Consider the following 22,096-nt stretch of genomic DNA (forward strand, 5'->3'; position numbering starts at 1 on the left):
TGTTATTATTTGTTTCCTGACTTTTTTTCTGTAAAGAACCTGGAAAGGGTTATTAAATAACCGTTATTTGGTTATATGTGGCTTTCTGGAAAACAATAAATTTTTTAAGCTCCCCTACGATCGTCACACTTTTTCTGTTACAAACTGACACCGGCCCCCCATCAGAGAAGGGAAAAGTTATGTGGCCCTCACAGGAAAAAGTTTGGGGACCCCTGGTCTAAACGGTTTTAGGTACAAGTTTGAAGAAAAAAAAAAAGAGGCTCGAGAGTGCCCCAAACACTTTTTTTTTAAAGAAGCATTCCCGGTTCTGTTTCACCTAAATCTTGAAGGCAGCAAGGGGGGTGGGGATTTTTTTTAAACCAAATCACCAGCAGGGAAATATGCAAAGAATAAACTGTAAGCACCATTTAGTACCAGATTTAGTAGTTGCTTCGAGCACACACTCATATGTTGAGCTCTTGTTTTATGAAATAAAGAGCCGGTTACCAAACCTGGTACTTGCCTGGTACTTTGGTAACGCTACAATATAGTTATATAGTATATTGCTATATTGTACTCCCCGGGAGTCCCAGCCTCAATCGGCGGCATTCGGGGAGTCCCCGCCGCCATCGGCACCATTCGGGGAGTTCGCACCCCAATCAACGGCATTCGGGTAGTCCGCACCGCAATCAGCGACATTCTGGGAGTCCGCGCCGCAATCGGCGGAATTCCGGGAGTCTGCGCCGCAATTGGTGGCATTCGGGGAGTCCCCACCGCAATCGGCTGCATACGGGGTTTCCCAGCAGCAATCGGCGGCATACGGGGAGTCAGCGCCGCAATCAACCGCATTTGGAGAGTGCCAGCCGCAATCGGCGGCATTCGGGGAGTGCCAGCCGCGATCGGCGGCATTTGGGGAGCCCGCGCCGCAATCGGCGGCATTCGGAGAGTCCGTGCCAAAATTGAAGGCATACGTGGATCCCAGCCGCAATCGGCGGTATTCGGGGAGTCCCCGCTGCAATCGGCGGCATACGGGGCGTGACTATAATATATACGTAGATCTGTGGAATAATTGGAGCGGCAACTGACGACGAGGCTGACGTCAGCGGTGCACATAGTTCCGGAGTCAACAGCTGTGTGTTTTTTTTTTTAAGTGACACGGAAGACGAAGATTCCGATGGATTTAATGATTTGAAGTGACACGGATGGTTCGATAAAATTGTTGTTTTATTACCGTATTTTTCGGACTATAAGTCGCGTTTTTTTTCATAGTTTGGGTGGGGGGGCGACTTATACTGAGGAGCGACTTATACGTGAATTTTATCACAAATTTTCAAAATTTAAAAAAAAATGTGAAACCGCAATAAACGAACCGCGATGTAGCAAGGGATTACTGTAATTTGAATTTCAAGTGGCTTCAGCAGCGCGGTGCGGCGGTTGTTTACATAAAGGACAACGATTCGATCACGGGATGACGAAGATGACGAAGGGCCCCACGTACTACCGGCATCATTAGCGGCTTTGTAAGTGACACGGAGGACGAAGAGTTTGAAGGATTTAATGATTTGGAGTGACACAGAAGGTTTGAAAAACTATTATGGCTTTTACGCACGCCCGGTCCTACTCTACGGAGCTCTCGTTCACCTCCGTGGATGGAAGTCGGGGGCCGGCGCTCGGCCGGGTGGCTGTCCGGGGACGGTGGATGGGGCTCGGACATGGCTTTTACGCACGCCCGGTCCTACTCTACGGAGCTCTCTTTCACCTCTGTGGATGGAAGTCGGGGGCCGGTGCTCGGCCGGGTGGCTGTCCGGGGACGCTGGATTGGGCTCAGACATGGCTTTTACGCACGCCCGGTCCGATTCTATGGAGCTCTCTTCCACCTCCATGGCTGGAAGTGCCATTTCCTGGGATGGAAGTCCACGCCACCACACGCCTGGAAGTCGACGCCAGTGCTTGGGGCCGTGTGGCGGTGAACTATTTATGTTATAGTTATTTGGTATATTTAATTTCGTATAGCAACTTGTATATGTTTTTATCGTTACAGTTCAGTAGTTGTTGGCTCGTTGAACTCTTGTTTTGTTAAATAAAGACCGGTTAACAAACCCACGTCTTTCCTTGTACTTTGTTAATACTACAATATAGTTATATACTAGATCTGTGGAATAACGACGAGGCGCGCGACGTTGTTGTCAAAGAACGAGGAATTTGATCGATGGATTTAATGAGTTGGAGTGACACAGATGGTTTGATAATATTATTGCTTATATAATAGTTATTTGATATATAATTCATATATCGTTATATGGGCCTGTGGAATATTTTGAAGTGCAAGCGCCGTCAGCGGCACGCACCCATTGTTGACATAAAGGACGATCGATGGATTTAATGAATTGGAGTGACAGATGGTTTTATAAACGTGTTATTTGTGTAATAGTTATTTGAATAACTCTGAATGTTACGTCAGGCCCGTTCTCAGCTCTTCGTTTGTGTTTATGTCACGTTAGCATACCTATCGTTTAGCCTGTCGTTGCTCGTTCATGTCTGTTCTTGGTGTTGGATTTTGTCGAATAAATGTACCCCAAAATACGACTTATACTCCGGAGCAACTTATATATGTTTTTTTTCACGTTATTGTGCATTTTATGGCGAATGCGACCTATATTCCGGAGCGACTTATAGTCCGAAAAATACGGTACATTTATTTGATATATCTAGTCTGACGTCAGCGGCGCACGTAGTTCTGGAGTCAACAGCTGTGTTTTTTTGGGTTTTTTTTAAGTGACACGGAAGACGAAGATTCCGATGGATTTATTGATTTGGAGTGACACGGATGGTTCAATAAAATTGTTGTTTATATTATTGTTATTTGATATATAGTTTATATATTGTTATATGGGCCTGTGGAATAATTTGAAATGCACCTGACGACAACAAGTCCGACGTCAGCAGCACGCCGCACACGTGGCGTTGTTTACAGAAACGATGAAGGATTCGATCGATGGATTTATTGATTTGGTGACAGATGGTTTGATAAACGTGTTCATTATGTTAGTTATTTGAATAACTGTTAATGTTACGTCAGGCCCATTCTCAGCTCCTCGTTTGTGTTTATGTCAGTCACGTTAGCATATCGTATTGTTTAGCCTGTTGTTGGTGGTTCATATCTGTTCTAGGTGTTGGATTTTGTCAAATAAATTTCCCCCAAAATGCGACTTATACTCCGGTGCGACATATTTTTTTCCCCCTTTATTGAGCATTTTAAGGCTGATGCAACTTGTACTCCGGAGCGAGTTTTAGTCCGAAAAATACGATACTCACTTTGTGTCAAAGATGCACACGATCACAGCAACATACTGTGACAACCGACAACATAACAGCAACCTTTAACTTACCGCTGCGCACAAGCTCCAACAATCGCGATAAGCTGAGGTAACTCACGCGAGCAGTGACTGGGGAGGCACTGACGTCACCCCCCACACACACACAATTTGTCTGGCACCTAACCGTGTCACAAAAAAGGTTGGGGAACGCTGCTCTAGTGTGTCTTATTCATTATTTAATTTGAACTATTTTAATTAAAATCTCATATCAGCAGTCTTCACACACAAAAACACTCAATCAAGCACATGGAATCAGAAACTTGTTTTCGATCGTGCGTCCCACTCCGTTCCGAGTCCCGTTGTCCGAATCAAACCTTTTAACTCCGGAGTTGCTCTTCATTTACTGATGACCTCTTGCTTCGACCGAAAATCCATAGTTGAAAATCGTTTGGATATGTACTCCTCCGTTGTAAAACGAAATGTAAAAACGATAAAAAAAAACGAATGTAAAACGAAATAAATGATCCTCAGTTGTTCACTGTAAATTTGAACTGCAGATCTCTTATTCTACAGGTCAGCGCATGAAGCATCCCGGGATCACTAGCACCCCCTGCCATAAGGCTGGAGAACCTTGTAAAATAAATCCCTAATAAAAATGCTGCCCCCGCGACCTGACTCCACTGATAAGTTGGCTTGTGCTATAAAAGTCCTTGACAGCTCCCGTAAAGTCCTGGAAAGTAATTTCAAGATAAGAGTGAGAACCTTGAAATTGTGTAACAAGATAGAGTAATGTTTTTCTTATTTCCACTTGCAGACGGACATGCTGCGGTCTCTTTCAACAACTCGTCCAACAGTCAACACTGAAGATCTGCTCAAGGTCAAGAAGTTCACAGAGGACTTTGGGATGGAGGGCTGAATGACAGATTTCCCCAACGTTAAATGAATCAAACTGCCCCTAGTATTCTTATCATTGTACCATAGCCTTACCTCACCTGACTGCAACTAGTTTATTGCCTTTCTTGGATTTGTTCAAGAAAAGGATCTAGTCAAATGCCCAAAAGCTGTTATTGGCCGTTCAAACATTAAAAAACATTACATTGTGCTATGGATAGGCAAGTCCCGAGCCTTTTTTCAAGGAATCTGTAATTGCGCGCTTTTGTGACAGTTTTACGATCAGGAACTAGAAATTAGAATAATAGAAAATGCCATTAATTTGAGGTAATTTAAATTTGTTGTATTGAGATACAGTGCCTTGCGAAAGTATTCGGCCCCCTTGAACTTTTCAACATTTCGCCACATTTCAGGCTTCAAACATACAGATATGTGGGACACAATCGTGAAGTGGAACGAAATTTATTGGATAATTTAAACTTTTTTAACAAATAAAAAACTGAAAAGTGGGGCGTGCAATATTATTCGGCCCCCTTGCGCAAATACTTTGTAGCGCCACCTTTTGCTGCAATTACAGCTGCAAGTCGCTTGGGGTATGTCTCTATCAGTTTTGCACATCGAGAGACTGGAATTCTTGCCCATTCTTCCTTGCAAAACAGCTAGAGCTCAGTGAGGTTGGATGGAGAGCGTTTGTGAACAGCAGTCTTCAGCTCTTTCCACAGATTCTCGATTGGATTCAGGTCTGGACTTTGACTTGGCCATTCTAACACCTGGATACGTCTATTTGTGAACCATTCCATTGTAGATTTGGCTTTATGTTTTGGATCATTGTCCTGTTGGAAGATAAATCTCCGTCCCAGTCTCAGGTCTTTTGCAGACTCCAACAGGTTTTCTTCCAGAATGGTCCTGTATTTGGCTCCATCCATCTTCCCATCAATTTTAGCCATCTTCCCTGTCCCTGCTGAAGAAAAGCAGGCCCAAACCATGATGCTGCCACCACCATGTTTGACAGTGGGGATGGTGTGTTCAGGGTGATGAGCTGTGTTGCTTTTACGCCAAACATATCGTTTTGCATTGTGGCCAAAAAGTTCGATTTTGGTTTCATCTGACCAGAGCACCTTCTTCCACATGTTTGGTGTGTCTCCCAGGTGGCTTGTGGCAAACTTTAAACGAGACTTTTTATGGATATCTTTGAGAAATGGCTTTCTTCTTGCCACTCTTCCATAAAGGCCAGATTTGTGCAGTGCACGACTGATTGTTGTCCTATGGACAGACTCTCCCACCTCAGCTGTAGTTATCTGCAGTTCATCCAGAGTGATCATGGGCCTCTTGGCTGCATCTCTGATCAGTCTTCTCCTTGTTTGAGATGAAAGTTTGGAGGGACGGCCGGGTCTTGGTAGATTTGCAGTGGTCTGATACTCCTTCCATTTCAATATAATTGCTTGCACAGTGCTCCTTGAGATGTTTAAAGCTTGGGAAATCTTTTTGTATCCAAATCCGGCTTTAAACTTCTCCACAACAGTATCTCTGACCTGCCTGGTGTGTTCCTTTGTCTTCATGGTTCTCTCTGCGCTTTAAACAGAACCCTGAGACTATCAAAGAGCAGGTGCATTTATACGGAGACTTGATTACACACAGGAGCATTCTATTTATCATCATCAGTCATTTAGGACAACATTGGATCATTCAAAGATCCTCACTGAACTTCTGGAGTGAGTTTGCTGCACTGAAAGTAAAGGGGCCGAATAATATTGCACGCCCCACTTTTCAGTTTTTTATTTGTTAAAAAAGTTTAAATTATCCAATAAATTTCGTTCCACTTCACGATTGTGTCCCACTTGTTGATTCTTGACAAAAAATTTAAATTTTATATCTTTATGTTTGAAGCCTGAAATGTGGCGAAATGTTGAAAGGTTCAAGGGGGCCGAATACTTTCGCAAGGCACTGTATATAGGTACCGTATTTTCCGGAGTGTAAGTTGCACCGGAGTATAAGTCGAACCAGCCATAAAATGGACAATAAAGGGAAAAAACATATATATAAGTCGCACCTGAGTATAAGTCGCATTTTGGGGGGAAATTTATTTGACAAAATCCAACACCAAGAATGGACATTAATAGGCAACAGGCTGAACGGTACGGTATGCTACTGTTACATAAACACATAAAAAAGGAACCGAGAAGGTGCCTGACGTAACATATTAAGAGTTATTCAAATAACTATAACATAAATAAGTTTATCGAACCGTCTGTGTCACTCCAAATTCAAGTCAAGTCAAGTTTATTTGTATAGCCCTAAATCACAAGCAGTCTCAAAGGGCTTCACATAGACAAAAAATTGACAATTATTCTCAAAGCATCCCCTGATCTTAAGCTCCCAAAAGGGCAAGGAAAAACTCAAAACCCCTGCCCGGGGAAAATGAGAAACCTTGAGAAGGGACCACAGATGGAAGGATCCCCCTTTCAGGATCACCAGGTTGTAATGGATGCAGAGAGGGCACAAATAATACATAATATGAAAATCAAGTAAAGTGGATGTCCAAGTAAATCATTAAATCCATCGAAACCTTCTTCCTCTGTGTGACTTATAAGCAACTCCGCTGACCCCGGAAGCAAATGCGGCGCTGACGTCAGACCCGTCGTCAGTTGCGGTTCCAATTATTCTACAGGCCTATATAACTATATATAAACTAAAGTGAAACCTTTGTTTTCGAACACAATCCGTTCCAGAAGGCGGTTCGAGAAGTGAATCAGTCGAATTCCGAATCTACTGTATTTTTCCCATTACAAATAGAGTCAAACTTCGGTTTTCGACCACAATCCGTTCCAGAAGGCGGCTAGAGAAGTGAATCAGTCGAATTCAGAATCTATTTTTCCCATTACAAATAATGGAAAAAATTTTAATCCGTTCCAAGACTAAAAAAAAACCCGCCTTTTTTAAGCATTTTTTCATTTGCGAATTTTTATCCGATCGCGCAACTGCAGCACACCGCCGAACGCGCAACCGTAGCGTGCTGCCGACCGCGTAACTGCACCGCGCTGGTCGCATTATTATCGCTGAAATTTAGGAAATATTTTTAAAGTCCTGATGTACTGTCCAAAATTTAAGTGGACCTCAGTGCGCAGGGAGCTTAATTTGGTCCGATCGCGCAACCGCAGCGCGCCGGGCGCTCAGTTGCATTGCTTTAAGAGCGAGCGTCTTTGTGTTTTAGGCTGGCTTTACTGCTCCCACTTGCTTTCTTTGGAGGCATGATTGTCAATACAATCCTCAAAGTAACAAAAATACAACAACGAATGGAGTCAGTCGGCATCCGGGCTGGGCGGTCGGGTTTTCTCGGGTCCTTTTGGCTCATCTCGCGAGGTTCGACCTCCGAATTTTGTTCGACAACCGAAGCAAAAAATCTCGAATTTTCCGTTCGAATTCCGATTTGTTCGAGAACCGGGACATTCGAAAACCGAGGTTTGACTGTATACATAAAATAACTATAACATACGTAAATAACAAGTTTATTGAACCATCCGTGTCACTCCAAATCATTAAATCCGTCGAAATCTTCGTCCACTGTGTCACTTATGAACAATTCGGCTGACTCTGGAAGTAGATGCGGCGCTGACGTCAGACTCATCGTCAGTTGCAGTTCCAATTATTCCACAGGCCTAGAGCGCCCTTATGCGGTTTAGAGTGAAAATAACATGTGAGGTGATATACAGGGTCCGGCAAAATGATCTGACACATTTGTAGGTTTAATAAAATTCAAATAAATTGAAGAAACAAAAAAGTTTTTTTTTATTTTCGAAAAGTACATATTATGCCGTTTTGTTTCGTTTCATTTTATTTTCGTTTCATTTTCGAATGTTATTTTGGTCTTACCGCTGCCACATTTTCTGGCATTCTGACGGTGCGAGGTCGGCTGGTTGATTTTCGTTTCAGTGCTGATCCACTGGCTCTGAAGTTAGTAACCCATGACAAGATTGTGTTTCGAGCAGGTTCGGGATCATGTCTACCAAGTCTGAAGCGCAAACTGAACGCTCGTTGTGTTGCAGTTACAGATTCGTTCTTGATAAACGTTTCCACAATGTAAGCGCGATGCTCACAGGTCCAATTCATGTTAGCAACTGAAACGAAATAAAATAACATTATTCGAAAACAAAATGAAAATTAAATGAAACAAAACAAAATGGCATATGTACTTTTAGAAAACAAAAAGCAAAAAATATCTTTGTTTCTTCAATTTATTTGCACTTTTTTAAACCTACAAATGTGTCAGATCATTCTGACGGACCCTGTACTAGTAATATGTTAATGATCAAGTAATAATGTGTTAATAATTTGACATGTAAGTCGCTCCTGAGTATGAGTCAAACTACGAAAAAAACTGCATTTTATAGTCCGGAAAATACGGTATTTCTTTGAGATTGTCATTGATTTTTGGGCGAAATTTTATGTATCACAAGTACCAGTATCAGTGCTTGAGTATTGGGGACTACTCAAGAATTGTACGTTTTATGTGACAAGCTCTTCATATCAGCATTCCTAAACAATGAAAATAAGTAAAACAAAATTTCTCATAGTCAACAAACAATGTCCATTTGTTGATGATTTAGCACTGAGACTTTATTTCCCAAAAATATTTGATTAAAGTCCAAGGAGATTGGTCAAGCTTATTCTGCTCCTAATTCTAATGAATACTGTTCATTAATGCATCCAACAGCATGCAGTCTTTCATTTCACTCAATTATTTACTACAGAATAAACAGTTTTCTAGTTAATGAGTCCAAGTCCCTTCTCTCTTGGCGAAGGCTCAAAGACATTAATCCTCTGCACTTGCTGCATCTTCATTTAGCCTTTTGTCAGCTGCTGCAAGTTGAAGACTGGTTCCTCATGGTACCAGGAATCTATCTTTGACCAAGATACAAGTTTATGTGGAAGAGATAGCTTATGTGAGCGCATCGTTGTATTCATGTGGAGGTGTAACACTGTGAAGGGTCATCATTAATTGTTCCTGTCAGGCCCACTTTTGCGACTGGTCATGTTAACATTACCACTAAGGTGCATTAATAGAAATTGACATTTCAGGGGTTTGGACATTTTTTTATATGCTGCCACATCAAGAGCAAGTACTGTACGCATTATGAATTTGTGAATATTAGCTATAATAATTACTCTGTGAGGCATGAAGTCAACTAACTTGTGGCACATTTCAGGTGTTATTCCACTCCCAAATTATTAACAACATTCCACAAAGCATTCACATTTCTTGGTTTTGCTTAACAAGCAGCTTTTTTCATGGTACCCTACAAGTTTTGATTGGATTTAGGTTCAGGGATTCGGCCGGCCACGCCAAAACAATTTTGTTGGTTGTAAAAGATTTTGCTCGTTTACCAGCGTGTATGGGGTCGTTGCCTTATTGAAACAGCCATTTCAAGGGCATGTCCTCTTTAGCACAAGGCAACATGAGGCACGGACATTGTCCACTCAGACTCCGTGTCCCCCGCCTCCTCCAGGACGTGGGAAAAGCTCTGCGGAAGGTGGGAATTGAAGCTCTTTCTGACAGGGAATTCTGCCAGATATTCCCAGCAATACGTTTGGGTCTGCCAGGTCGGACAAGCATCTTCCCCCACCATTGGAGCCAACACATCACCAGATCAGTTGACAGCGCTGCTTTTCTCTTCGCCCGAGTGTCCAAAACGTACAGCGGCAAATCCAATGACACGACTGCGACGTCAACAATCAAACTGTGTCCTAGGCTGTCCTGGTGCCACGTGCACATATGGACACACTTATGTTTGAACATGGTGTTATTTATAGACAATCCGTGGCGGGCACAGAAATCCAGTAACAAATCATCTATGAGCCGTGCTTTATCTGGCGCCTCACCGAGGACCCTTTTGCCATGGGTGACCCTGCCAGGGACATAAAGCCCCAAAAAACTCTTAGGAGCATTAGGACACGCAAACCCCTCCACTACGAAAGGTAACGACTCACGCAGTCATGTCAATTTGGATCAATGTCTTTATTGGGGCTATTTGATCTTGGCTGGTGATTTAGTTCCAAATGTGTGTTAACACAATTTGAAACCAAATCAAATCTTACGACAATTGATGAGCTGGGCTCATGAATCATTTTCATAGGGCTTAAACATACCTCAATTTGCAAATATTTCCAATTCCTCCAGTGTGCTCATCTGCACCGGTTTGGTATTCTATGGAGATGATCTGTTTGGTTATACGTAGATTTTGCAGTTTGCTGTCCAAGTGTCTTGAATTTTCCCTTCCTTCTTCAGCTTTCCATGCAACGTTTGCATTTTGTTTGTGAAAATTCTTGTTAATATACTAGACATTTGGTCCCCTTACAATTTTTCTCCCTGTTTCAGTAGAACAATTTTGTGCTTTGTGCTTGTAAATGTCAGTAGTACAGCACGCTTCTCACCGACTCAACTTCCGGTATCTCCTCTCTTGGGAAGCAGGCGGCATGAATCCACATTTCTGAAATTCAGTATTGTGTTTTTGTTGTTAAAAACTCCACCACTTCCTCCTCATCGCCATCTTCTGCCCCATTTTGATATCTCAGTGACATGGCATAGTTTCTAGGCAAGATCCCAAGACCTGTGATTGAATCGTTGATCTTATCCTGCTGATTCCACTCTGCTGGTGAGGGTTTTGTCATAAATGATGGAAACAAAATGGCCCTTTAGAGACACCGAGAGAGGAAAATAAAAACTAGCCCTGATCCGTTTTTCATAAACCTACAAAGATTTGCAGGCAGGCTTAGCACACCAAAATGTACGATATGTCCATTGCAGCCATAGAAAAATGAAAAGGAAAGGAGTTATAAACTTTTGAATATCTCATTTTGGCCCATTTTGGCCCATTTTTGCACATTTACAGAAATCGCAACTTTTGATGGCAATGGATCCAACTGAAAATATGTCAGAACAGCTTGAAGACCTGCATCGTGTTCTATGTTGAATTTTGTGAGGGTGTGCCTATTATGGTGCCACAAAGTGTGATAGGGCCTAGCCGAGCTTTGACTTTGAAAGCTGCTTTAACATAACCTACATGATCCCATCTTGTCAAAATGTTTACACATTTGATGAGAGGCTTGGCCTGATGACACTTATTAACTTATTTTTCATTGTAGTAGTAGCACCACCTACTAGGAACAGGAAATTAATGTTCTATTCTTTGATGGTTTTCTCCCAGCAAGTTAACCATATCTACAGTAATCCCTCACCAATTTGCGCTTCACCTTTTGCAGCTTCACTTTTTGGCGTGTTTTTATAAGAAATTAATGGAGAAAATAATTAGCGGCAAGCGAGACTAACCGACCAGGTGTGACGGGAGAACGACGTTTAAATACATTCTTATAGTACTCTTGGCTGCCGTCCTGCAAGGGGGCGACTAGCCTGTGTGATGTGTGACCTTGCAGTCTTGACTGAGATCAACTCCTACATAAACCAATGAAAGCAAGAGAAAGGTCACAGCGATATGAGCACTGATAGCGCAGGGCGTGACTGTGAGCAGTGTGCTCACACAGTCACTGCGGACGTGACTGAGGAGGAGCGCGGGAGGTGCGGCATCCGGCCGCCTGCGAGGGAAAAGCACCACCAGGTAGGAGCATGTGACAATATTATTTACCGTATTGTCTGCACTATAAGGCGCACTCAAAAGCCTTTAATTTACTCACAAAAACACAGCGCGCCTTATAGCCTTATATTTGGACCAATTGGTGAATTTGTTGATCCATACTGGTTGTACTCAGCGCTCTACCAAAATGTTTCAGTACGACTAGTAAATTACTAGGTTGCATTGTTTTCAGCATCACAGCAACCGTGGTCAGGAAGTAATAGCGTTAAACACTGTGTTTACTGCCTTACTCCTAGTCCTACACAACTTGTGTGTATAAAGACGCCAAAATGACACGCATGCCACTATCTGCCAATGGATTGTGGATGCCTGGGCTGATGTATCAGTCTGAACTGTGGTCCGAGCTTTCGCGAAGGCAAGAATAATAACTGAACTGCCAGGGAATAGCAGCGACACTGACACGGATAATGAAAAGCCGGCCGGGCATAATGAATGCGACACTCGCCCAACTGTTCAATTCGAGGAAGAATTCGACGGATTTGTGGACGGGGATATGTAAATATGTACTACATTAACATTTGAACAATGTTGTGTTATTGTGCAATGTTTGTATTTATATCGTTCAACTGTTCAGAAAAAAACTCTTCAATTTGGACACAGAAGAGGAAGAATTCGACTGATTCGTGGACGGGGATATGTAAATACGTACATTAACATTTGTCGAGTTGTGCAATGTTTGTATTTACTATATCATTCAACTGTTCAAAAAAACCTTCAATTTGGACACAGAAGAGGAAGAATTCAACGGATTTGTTGACGGGGATATGGTAATATGCACATTCACGTTTAAGCAACATGTTATTATGCAATGTTTGTGTTGTATATCGTTCAACTGTTCACAAAAACTTCGATTCGGACACGGAAGAGGAAGAATTCGACGGATTCGTGGATGGGGATATGTAAATATGTACATTGTTTGAATAATGTCGTGTTCTTGTGCAATGTTTGTATAGTATATCATTCAACCGTTCAAAAAAACTTCAATTCGGACACGGAAGAGGAAGAATTTGACGGATTCGTGGGCGGGGGATATGTAAATAAGCACAATAACGTCGTGTTATTGTGAAATGTGTGTATTGTATGTCGTATTGTATATAAAGTTTGCGTTATTGTGCAATGTTTGTATTGTATATCGTTCAACCGTTCAAAAAAACTTTCATTTCGTTGGTGCCTGTCGTGGCGGCAATCCCCGAACCCGCTAGTGGACACCGGCGGTAAGGGATGCCGTCAAGCTGAAGAAGGAGTCCTATCGGCCGTTTTGCCCAGTGGGACTCCGGAGGCAACTGACCGATGGCCAAGCGGAACGGGGCTTCGGCGGTTGCTGAGGCAAAAACTCGGGCGTGGGAGGAGTTTGGCGACGCCATGGAGAATGACTTCCGGACGGCTTCGAGGAAATTCTGGTCCACCATCCGGCGTCTCAGGAGGGGGAAGCAGTGCACCGTCAACACTGTTTACAGTGGAGATGGCGTGCTGCTGACCTCGACTCGGGACGTCGTGAGTCGGTGGGGAGAATACTTCGAAGACCTCCTCAATTCCACCGACACGCCTTCCATTGTGGAAGCAGGGCCTGGAGACTGAGGCGGACTTTCCAATCTCTGGGGTCGAAGTCACTGAGGTAGTTAAAAAACTCCTCGGGGGCTAGGCCCCAGGGGTGGATGAGACCCGCACGGAGTTCTTATAGGCTCTGGATGTTGTGGAGCTGTCATGGCTGACACGCCTCTACAACATTGCGTGGACATCGGGGACAGTGCCTCTGGATTGGCAGACTGGGGTGGTGGTTCCCCTCTTTAAGAAGAAATTCTGTCCATAAAAATTATGAACAGAATCGGTGACAAAGTGCAGCCTTGATGGAGTCCAACCCTCACTGGGAACGAATCCGGCACACACTAGGGGCCTGACGCGCAATCGGCAGCAACTTGGGGAACGGGACTGCACGCAGCGGCGGTCAGGGGCCCAGGGCCACAATCGCGGCACACACTGGGGGCCTGACGCACAAACGGCAGCAACTTGGGGAACAGAACCGCACTCGGGCGGCGACAGAACCGCAAACGGCGGCAACTCAGGGACAGAACCGCAAACGGCGGCAACTCAGGGACAGAACCGCGCTCGGGCGGCTACCCACACAAAACCGCATTCGGACGGCTACACACACAAACCCGCACTCGGGCGGTTACTCACACAAACCCGCACTCGGGCGGCTAAAAAAAAAAGTCCTCGCCGCAATCAGCGGCACTCGAAAGTCCGGACCGCGATCAGCGGCATTCGTAAGGCGGAGCCGTGGCAGCAGCAAGAGCCACCACACGCCGCAGCAGTGGGAGTGGGGCCAGGGACGATTGCGGGTCCGGCGCAGCTGGCTTGGAGTCGGGCGACGTCAAAGGGCCCTGCGACGCTGGGGTGGAGCCCGATGGCGACCGCGAGTCTGGTGACGCCGGGAGGCACTCCGATGGCGGCCGCGAGTCTGGCATCGCGGCAGTGGAGTACGATCGCGGCCGCGAAGCTGCTGTCGCCAGAAGCACTCCGATGGCGGCCGCGTGTCCGGCGTCGCGGCCGCGGAGTCCGATGACTCTCGCAGCCGATGGCGCCGGGAGGCACTCCGATGGCGGCCGCGTGTCCGGCGTCGCGGCAGCGAAGTCCGATGACTCTCGCAGCCGATGGCGCCGGGAGGAACTCCGATGGCGGCCGCGTGTCCGGCGTCGCGGCAGCGAAGTCCGATGGCGACAGCGGAGCCGATCGCGCTGGAACCTGCTCGGACGATGGACGTGGATCGGGCGTCGCAGTGGGAGCTGATGGTAGAGGGAGGTCCAAGCGCTGGTCGCTGTAGTGGTCGGAGCATTCTGTCACGGTTGGAGTGCGGAATGGAGCAGGGTGACCAAGTGCAGCTTGGACCAGGGTTTATTGCAGCAAACTCAAAAGACAGACTCGGCAACCCGACGTGACTTAACATCAAAACTAACAGGACGTGAAACAAAAGACAGGAACCAAACAACCTCGTGGCAGTGACATTGTGGACAATGCTCCGACATCGAGTGGCACATAAACAGAACTTAAATACAACACAGGCAACAAGAGGCAGGTGAGTGTGATTACACTAATCAAGGGCACACAGGAAGGGAGGGGCGAGCACACAGACACACAGAAACGATGACAACCTATACACATCACAAAACTGGGGACGAGACATGACACTTCATTTTCAAAAAAAATTCAAATTCCTTACTTTTGTTTTACTTTTTTTTTTTTCAATTACTGGTATGCCAACAAGCCCCAAAGAGCTGCAAGGGCCCTTTATAGCTGCTCGCGGCTCTAGTTTATTTTATTGTTTATCTCCATTCATTTTCTTTCACTGTTCCAAGCCACCAGCATAGAGCAGAGTAGCATATACTACAGTACAGTCCAGTACAGTACAGTACAGTGCGTAGTTGGCAGTAAGCATTTTTATTGATTGAATGCAAAACTCTTCAGTGAGTTTAATATTCTAGGCAATGTAAGCAAATCACTCCATTTGCGTGTTGAATAAAAGTTGCATGCTGTCTGTTTCAGGTCTTAATCTTGGTTACACTTTGCTGCGTTTTGAGTGGCTCTCTGGCTGATAAGCAGCACGTCTGTTTCGATGGTGAGGGAAGGTCGGCATCAGGTCAGGCTCACAAGCTGCACATCACAGAAGAAGAAAAGAAACAAGATTAGAAGACAGGAACGATTTAAAGCCATAGTTACATATGAGAGATGACTCACGTAGCGGTTTCTCCTTAAAGTAGGAACTCTCCAAACAATCTTTGGCAATAGCTCTAGAAAACACCACACAGTACATGGAGTATATGAACATGAACTACTGCCACAGCAGACATAATGGCTGTTGTCACATGGATTGCAATGTAATATTAAGCTTAAAATGTGCAATAAAAATAATTTTAGACTTAAATATTCGGACAGGAATGTTTGGATCAGAATGTGTGGTTAAGTTTGCCTTGTGTTTTGCAGTACTGCGGTTTGTGTTAGTTGGGTTGTGTTTCTAAATATTCACATCAATCCTTACACTATCTAGTGCGATTTCACGAGAGCTTATTGCAAGGCATTTTACATATCGATGGAGGCGGGGGGAGGGGGGGGGCATACGGTTGGGGCGAGGTACAAACCTCTGATAAAATTAGTGTGGGGTGGCAATTTGTCTTGACCTGTTGGGGTGAGATACAAATGACAGGGAAAGGGCAGAGACTGTAGCCAGGATATAGAAGCAAGATGCACTGTATTTATTGTACTTGTGTTGCCATTGTTGGGTCGCACTTCTGGCAACAACAGCACCTACGAGCAGTGAAAGGGCAAGAAATGTAGCTGTGTTTTTAAGTTGTGCAGTGGTGCCTTGAGATTTTTCTTTAGTTTTTTGAGATACAAGTCAACACTTGACCAACTTTTTAGGTGAGGTTGGACAGCCGTCAACTTAACAGGTAAGGTACCATCGCTCTTTCTAAAAACAATAACCCCTTTACCACTGCAGTAACCTTTTGAGTAACTTTTCAATTTACCAGGGTAAAGTGAGTTGGCCCTTTGATTCCACCCCAAAAATATTTTTACCCGTGTAGCATAGTAAATAGGAGGTCACTCAAAATGAGCGTTGAGAAATAATAGTGACGGGAGGAATCAACAGGAGGAATGCCTGAATTACTGCACGACCCGAACGAGAAGCTCCACTTGCCAGATGGAAGGTCAGGTGTCCTGACAGTGACCTGTTGTGAACACACCCATTACAGCAAGCTCAGTCCCCACTTCTGACAGGTATTTAACATGATGGAGGTCATGTGCTGTCAGCGCAAAGTCATCTGATGCACCTGACAAGCCAAGACCATAGCAGGAGGCAGTTAATTTAGGTTGTGGTGCGAGTGGCCGGGGTCGCTCCACCTGTGCCCAGATTTTGCGTTGATCAATTGGGTGCGAAGAGATCCAGCAGGTGCTGAGCAGAGGGACCACTTCCACAGGAGACAAGTGGACCGGGTGGACTCATTGAATTGGTCCTTCACAAGGACCAAAATGTTGAAATGGTGAAGTCAAGTCAAGTTTATTTGTATATACCTAAATCACAAGCAGTCTCAAAGCAAACCTTACATAGACAAAAATTGACAATTATTCTCAAAGCATCCCCTGATCTTAATCTCCCAAAAGGGCAAGGAAAAACTCAAAAAAACTCTACTAGGGGAAAATGAGAAACCTTGAGAAGGGACCACAGAATGAAGGATCCCCCTTTCAGGATCACCAGGCTGCAATGGATGCAGAGAGGGCACAAATAATACATAATATGAAAATCAATGAAAAAGTGGATGTCCAAGTCAAAGCGAAGAGCTGCCGGAGGAGCCCTCAATTGTCCTGGCAGTGTCTTCGAGGAGGTTGAGCTGCAGTTCCCCCATCCTGAATTGGTCCACGAGAATCCAGATAGTCAGTGGTTAAGCCAGCCTTAACCAACAAATGGTTGTTGGTTAAGGCTAATGCCTGAATGTTCGCAGAGCAACGTTGAGGACGGAACGACAAGTCCTGGAGTACTAGAATGGACTTGTAGTGTGTTGAATTTTTGCCGTCGGATGCCTGTATAATGAGGTTGTGACATTGGGATTCCATTTGGTCTGCCTTGTCTTTTGCCAAATCCTGGAGCATTTTAAGGAGGTTTTGTCCCACCGCCCTTTGCTCACAATCTGCATTGTCAGCTGGGGGCTGGGCCTTGTGAGGAGGACTTGCTGGGGTCTTTTGATGCTTGGGTTTGTCATGGTTAGACGGACTGGTGCTTGAGTCACGTAAGGCGTGTATTTTCGCAGTAATTACGCTATTTACTATGCTAATTATTATTTTGAGAGGCTCAATTTGGTGTGTCAACACTGCAATTATGGTGGTTGTGTGCTGTTTTGCCAGGTTTCACATTTGACTTTTAGCTTTGCAGCAAGCCAAGTCGTGCAATTGGTTGCTGGTCAGCATCTGAGGGCACAAAGCCAACCCCAAGCATCAGCCTTGTGTAAAGCTAATGGGTCGGCTAATACACGAGCAGGTTGCTGCTCAATTAGCCCCTTTACTGCTTGATAAGAACTCATGGATGGAGCGTTTGCGCTTTTAGAAGGAGCATCAACTCTAAAAAAAGTTTTGTCCATCCCTCAGCCCTCGGCAGACAACATTTTCTTCAGAGGAATCAAAATCAACCAATATTTTTATTTTACATGTGCATCACACGTCAGACAGATGTGGTAGCTAAATCTCGCATTGATGCTTCCCCACTATTACTTGCATGTTCTCCAACATACAACATCAGCAGAAGCAAAACAAAACCCGGTATTGTTTGTCAACCATGCATGCATGTTAACTACTCGCTTCAATGTCTTGTAAAATGAAACCCTGACTAAAAAGTAGCGCGGGCCAGTGTTTCAGTTTTGTCAACACTCCCATTTCACTCTCACCGGCAACAACGCTCTACATACTCTCAATACAGTGAGGATGTGTCATTTAGGTACATGGTAAAAAACTAATTAATCTTTTAAGAACAATTTAATTGAATTTTGATGGTGATAAATAATATGTTCTTTGGCTAAGACAACCGCTTTCGTTTCATCTGGTCTTTGGTCGTCCAGAATGGGCTTTGCTTCTTTAAACTACTACCAATTTCCTGACGGCAGTAAAACAAATAGTTTGCTGATAAGTCAAATTCTTCCGCATTTTGCAATCTCGCACACTTAAGCGCACCAAATTGGTTCATTCTTCTTTAGACAGGGCCATCTTTTTCTGACCTATATTACCCAGACTTTATGGACAAATTGTAAAAGAAGGTTGGAAGAGGTTTTGAGGAACCGTTCCATTGTAACTGCCTGGCCTTGAAAAAGTTGTTTGGAAAAGCAAGCAGTAGAGTATCCTTAAGTAGACGAGTAGGATTTGGGTGCACAGAACAAGTTGAGAAGTTTGAAGAAGAAATAGTGGAAACTAATTTCAAAAGGCTAATTTGGACAAAAACACAAGTATGCATTGGCCATTTTATGCTTACTCAAAAGGTTATATTATGTTTGAGGAAATTGATGGAAGAATGTTACAGGGGTGGGCAAACCTTTTGACTTGCAGGCCGAATTGAGTTCTAAATTTTGACCGGGGGGCTGAGCCAGGAGCAGATGGATGTAGTGTTTGTGTGACGTAATATAAACAACATATAAAGGTCATTGCATAAAAGATTTTGGCCTTTAGTAGGGAAGTAAAGCATGGATATTCAAAAAAAGCTTTTTGGAAACAAATGCATTTATTAACAGCATTAAAAAAAAAATCACCAAAAAACTACTATCAGTGATTCTCATTAAATACAACAGTTACAGTGCCTTGCGAAAGTATTCGGCCCCCTTGAACCTTTCAACATTTCGCCACATTTCAGGCTTCAAACATAAAGATATAAAATTTAAATTTTTTGTCAAGAATCAACAAGTGGGACACAATCGTGAAGTGGAACGAAATTTATTGGATAATTTAAACTTTTTTAACAAATAAAAAACTGAAAAGTGGGGCGTGCAATATTATTCGGCCCCTTTACTTTCAGTGCAGCAAACTCACTCCAGAAGTTCAGTGAGGATCTTTGAATGATCCAATGTTGTCCTAAATGACTGATGATGATAAATAGAATGCACCTGTGTGTAATCAAGTCTCCGTATAAATGCACCTGCTCTTTGATAGTCTCAGGGTTCTGTTTAAAGCGCAGAGAGAACCATGAAGACAAAGGAACACACCAGGCAGGTCCGAGATACTGTTGTGGAGAAGTTTAAAGCCGGATTTGGATACAAAAAGATTTCCCAAGCTTTAAACATCTCAAGGAGCACTGCAAGCAATTATATTGAAATGGAAGGAGTATCAGACCACTGCAAATCTACCAAGACCCGGCCGTCCCTCCAAACTTTCCTCTCAAACAAGGAGAAGACTGATCAGAGATGCAGCCAAGAGGCCCATGATCACTCTGGATGAACTGCAGATAACTACAGCTGAGGTGGGAGAGTCTGTCCATAGGACAACAATCAGTCGTGCACTGCACAAATCTGGCCTTTATGGAAGAGTGGCAAGAAGAAAGCTATTTCTCAAAGATATCCATAAAAAGTCTCGTTTAAAGTTTGCCACAAGCCACCTGGGAGACACACCAAACATGTGGAAGAAGGTGCTCTGGTCAGATGAAACCAAAATCGAACTTTTTGGCCACAATGCAAAACGATATGTTTGGCATAAAAGCAACACAGCTCATCACCCTGAACACACCATCCCCACTGTCAAACAGCAGGGACAGGGAAGATGGCTAAAATTGATGGGAAGATGGATGGAGCCAAATACAGGACCATTCTGGAAGAAAACCTGTTGGAGTCTGCAAAAGACCTGAGACTGGGACGGAGATTTATCTTCCAACAGGACAATGATCCAAAACATAAAACCAAATCTACAATGGAATGGTTCACAAATAGACGTATCCAGGTGTTAGAATGGCCAAGTCAAAGTCCAGACCTGAATCCAATCGAGAATCTGTGGAAAGAGCTGAAGACTGCTGTTCACAAACGCTCTCCATCCAACCTCACTGAGCTCGAGCTGTTTTGCAAGGAAGAATGGGCAAGAATTCCAGTCTCTCGATGTGCAAAACTGATAGAGACATACCCCAAGCGACTTGCAGCTGTAATTGCAGCAAAAGGTGGCGCTACAAAGGGGGCCGAATAATATTGCACGCCCCACTTTTCAGTTTTTTATTTGTTAAAAAACATTAAATTATCCAATAAATTTTGTTCCACTTCACGATTGTGTCCCACTTGTTGTTGATTCTTGACAAAAAATTAAACTTTTATATCTTTATGTTTGAAGCCTGAAATGTCGCGAAATGTTGAAAGGTTCAAGGGGGCCGAATACTTTCGCAAGGCACTGTATTATGAATAACAGTTTCCATCACTTCAGCGCCTGCAGGTCAGATTTATAAAAGATGAGGCGAAATCCTATCACACGGCAAACATTCTGACCAAATACATCAATCCCGTTCCCTGGAGCTGTGTGAGGTGCCCTCGTGCTTCAAGAGCTCCACCATCGTTCCAGTGGCCAAGAAGCCCGCCATCACAGGTTTGAATGACTATAGACCTGTCGCACTGACATCTGTGGTCATGAAATCTTTCGAGAGGTTAGTGCTGAACCACCTGAAGGATGTCACGGGCCCCCTGCTTGACCCCCTCCAGTTTGCCTACCGGGCAAACAGGTCAGTGGATGATGCGGTCAACATGGGACTGCACTACATCCTGCACCACCTGGACACCCCAGGAACATACGCCAGGATCCTGTTTGTGGACTTCAGCTCGGCGTTCAACACCATCGCTCCTGACATCCTCCAACAGAAGCTCATCCAGCTCGCGGTACCTGCCTCCACCTGTCAGTGGATCACCAGCTTCCTGACCAACAGGAGACAGCGTGTGAGGCTGGGGAGCATCACATCTGACACCCGGACCACCAATACTGGAGCCCCTCAGGGGTGCGTCCTCTCCCCACTGCTCTTCTCTCTCTACACCAACGATTTCTCCTCAGGTGACTCTCCTGTGAAGCTCCTGAAGTATGCAGACGACACCACTCTCATCGGACTGATCCAGGACGGTGATGAGACTGCGTACAGACAGGAGGTGGAGCGGCTGGTCCACTGGTGCAGCCAAAACCACCTGGAGCTGAACCCGCTCAAGACCGTGGAGATGACAGTGAACTTCAGGCGAGACCCTTCACCACTTTCACCCCTCACTATCCGCAGTAATACTATTCTCTCCACAGACACCTTCAAGTTCCTGGGAACCACATCCAGTCTGTCCTCTGCACCTCCATCTCTGTCTGGTTTGGATCGGCCTCCAAACAAGACAAGCACAGACTGAAACAGACAATCAGGACTGCAGAAAAGATAATTGGAATCAACCTCCCATCTATCCAAGACTTGTACCTGTCCAGGACCAGGAAACGTGCAAGTAACATCTCTACAGACTCACCCAGGTTGCAGTCTGTTTGAACTACCGTAAATTTCGGACTATAAGCCGCGATTTTCTTCTCAAATTTGGAACCCTGCGGCTTATAGTCCGGTGCGGCTTATATAGGATTTTTTCCGTGATTTTTGTGATGACTTGATCACTTTTATACACTCGTAAAAAGGCTGTGGACCGCTGTTGTGCGGCACCGCTTTGCTGGGCGGAGGGATGTATGACACGGCCACTGGGGAGAAAAGTGGTGTGTTGATCGCATGTCCATCCGCCAGGCAAATAGTGCCGTAAA

At 44.5% G+C, this 22,096-nt stretch overlaps 3 protein-coding genes across 13 annotated transcripts in view; 2 read left to right on the forward strand and 1 right to left on the reverse strand.

Annotated features, from left to right (window-relative positions):
* Positions 1-4,479, forward strand: part of vps4a (vacuolar protein sorting 4 homolog A) — a 70,286-nt gene extending 65,807 nt beyond the window's left edge. For all 5 annotated transcript variants that reach the window (XM_037253653.1, XM_037253655.1, XM_037253654.1 and 2 more), the window contains one exon: positions 4,111-4,479. In XM_037253653.1, coding sequence (XP_037109548.1) covers positions 4,111-4,212 — 102 coding nt within the window. In that variant the 3' untranslated portion in view covers positions 4,213-4,479. The remainder of the gene's footprint in view (positions 1-4,110) is intronic.
* exoc3l1 (exocyst complex component 3-like 1) overlaps positions 1-22,096 on the forward strand; it is a 490,744-nt gene that overhangs the window by 464,937 nt on the left and 3,711 nt on the right. The window lies entirely within an intron of this gene.
* Positions 15,056-22,096, reverse strand: part of cdk10 (cyclin-dependent kinase 10) — a 79,267-nt gene continuing 72,226 nt past the window's right edge. For all 7 annotated transcript variants that reach the window (XM_037253684.1, XM_037253687.1, XM_037253685.1 and 4 more), the window contains 2 exons: positions 15,566-15,618; positions 15,056-15,481 (listed from right to left, as the gene is read on the reverse strand). In XM_037253684.1, coding sequence (XP_037109579.1) covers positions 15,387-15,481; positions 15,566-15,618 — 148 coding nt within the window. In that variant the 3' untranslated portion in view covers positions 15,056-15,386. The remainder of the gene's footprint in view (positions 15,482-15,565; positions 15,619-22,096) is intronic.

This window comes from Syngnathus acus, chromosome 6 (genome assembly GCF_901709675.1).
Source record: "Syngnathus acus chromosome 6, fSynAcu1.2, whole genome shotgun sequence".
NCBI classification, from domain to species: domain Eukaryota; kingdom Metazoa; phylum Chordata; class Actinopteri; order Syngnathiformes; family Syngnathidae; genus Syngnathus; species Syngnathus acus.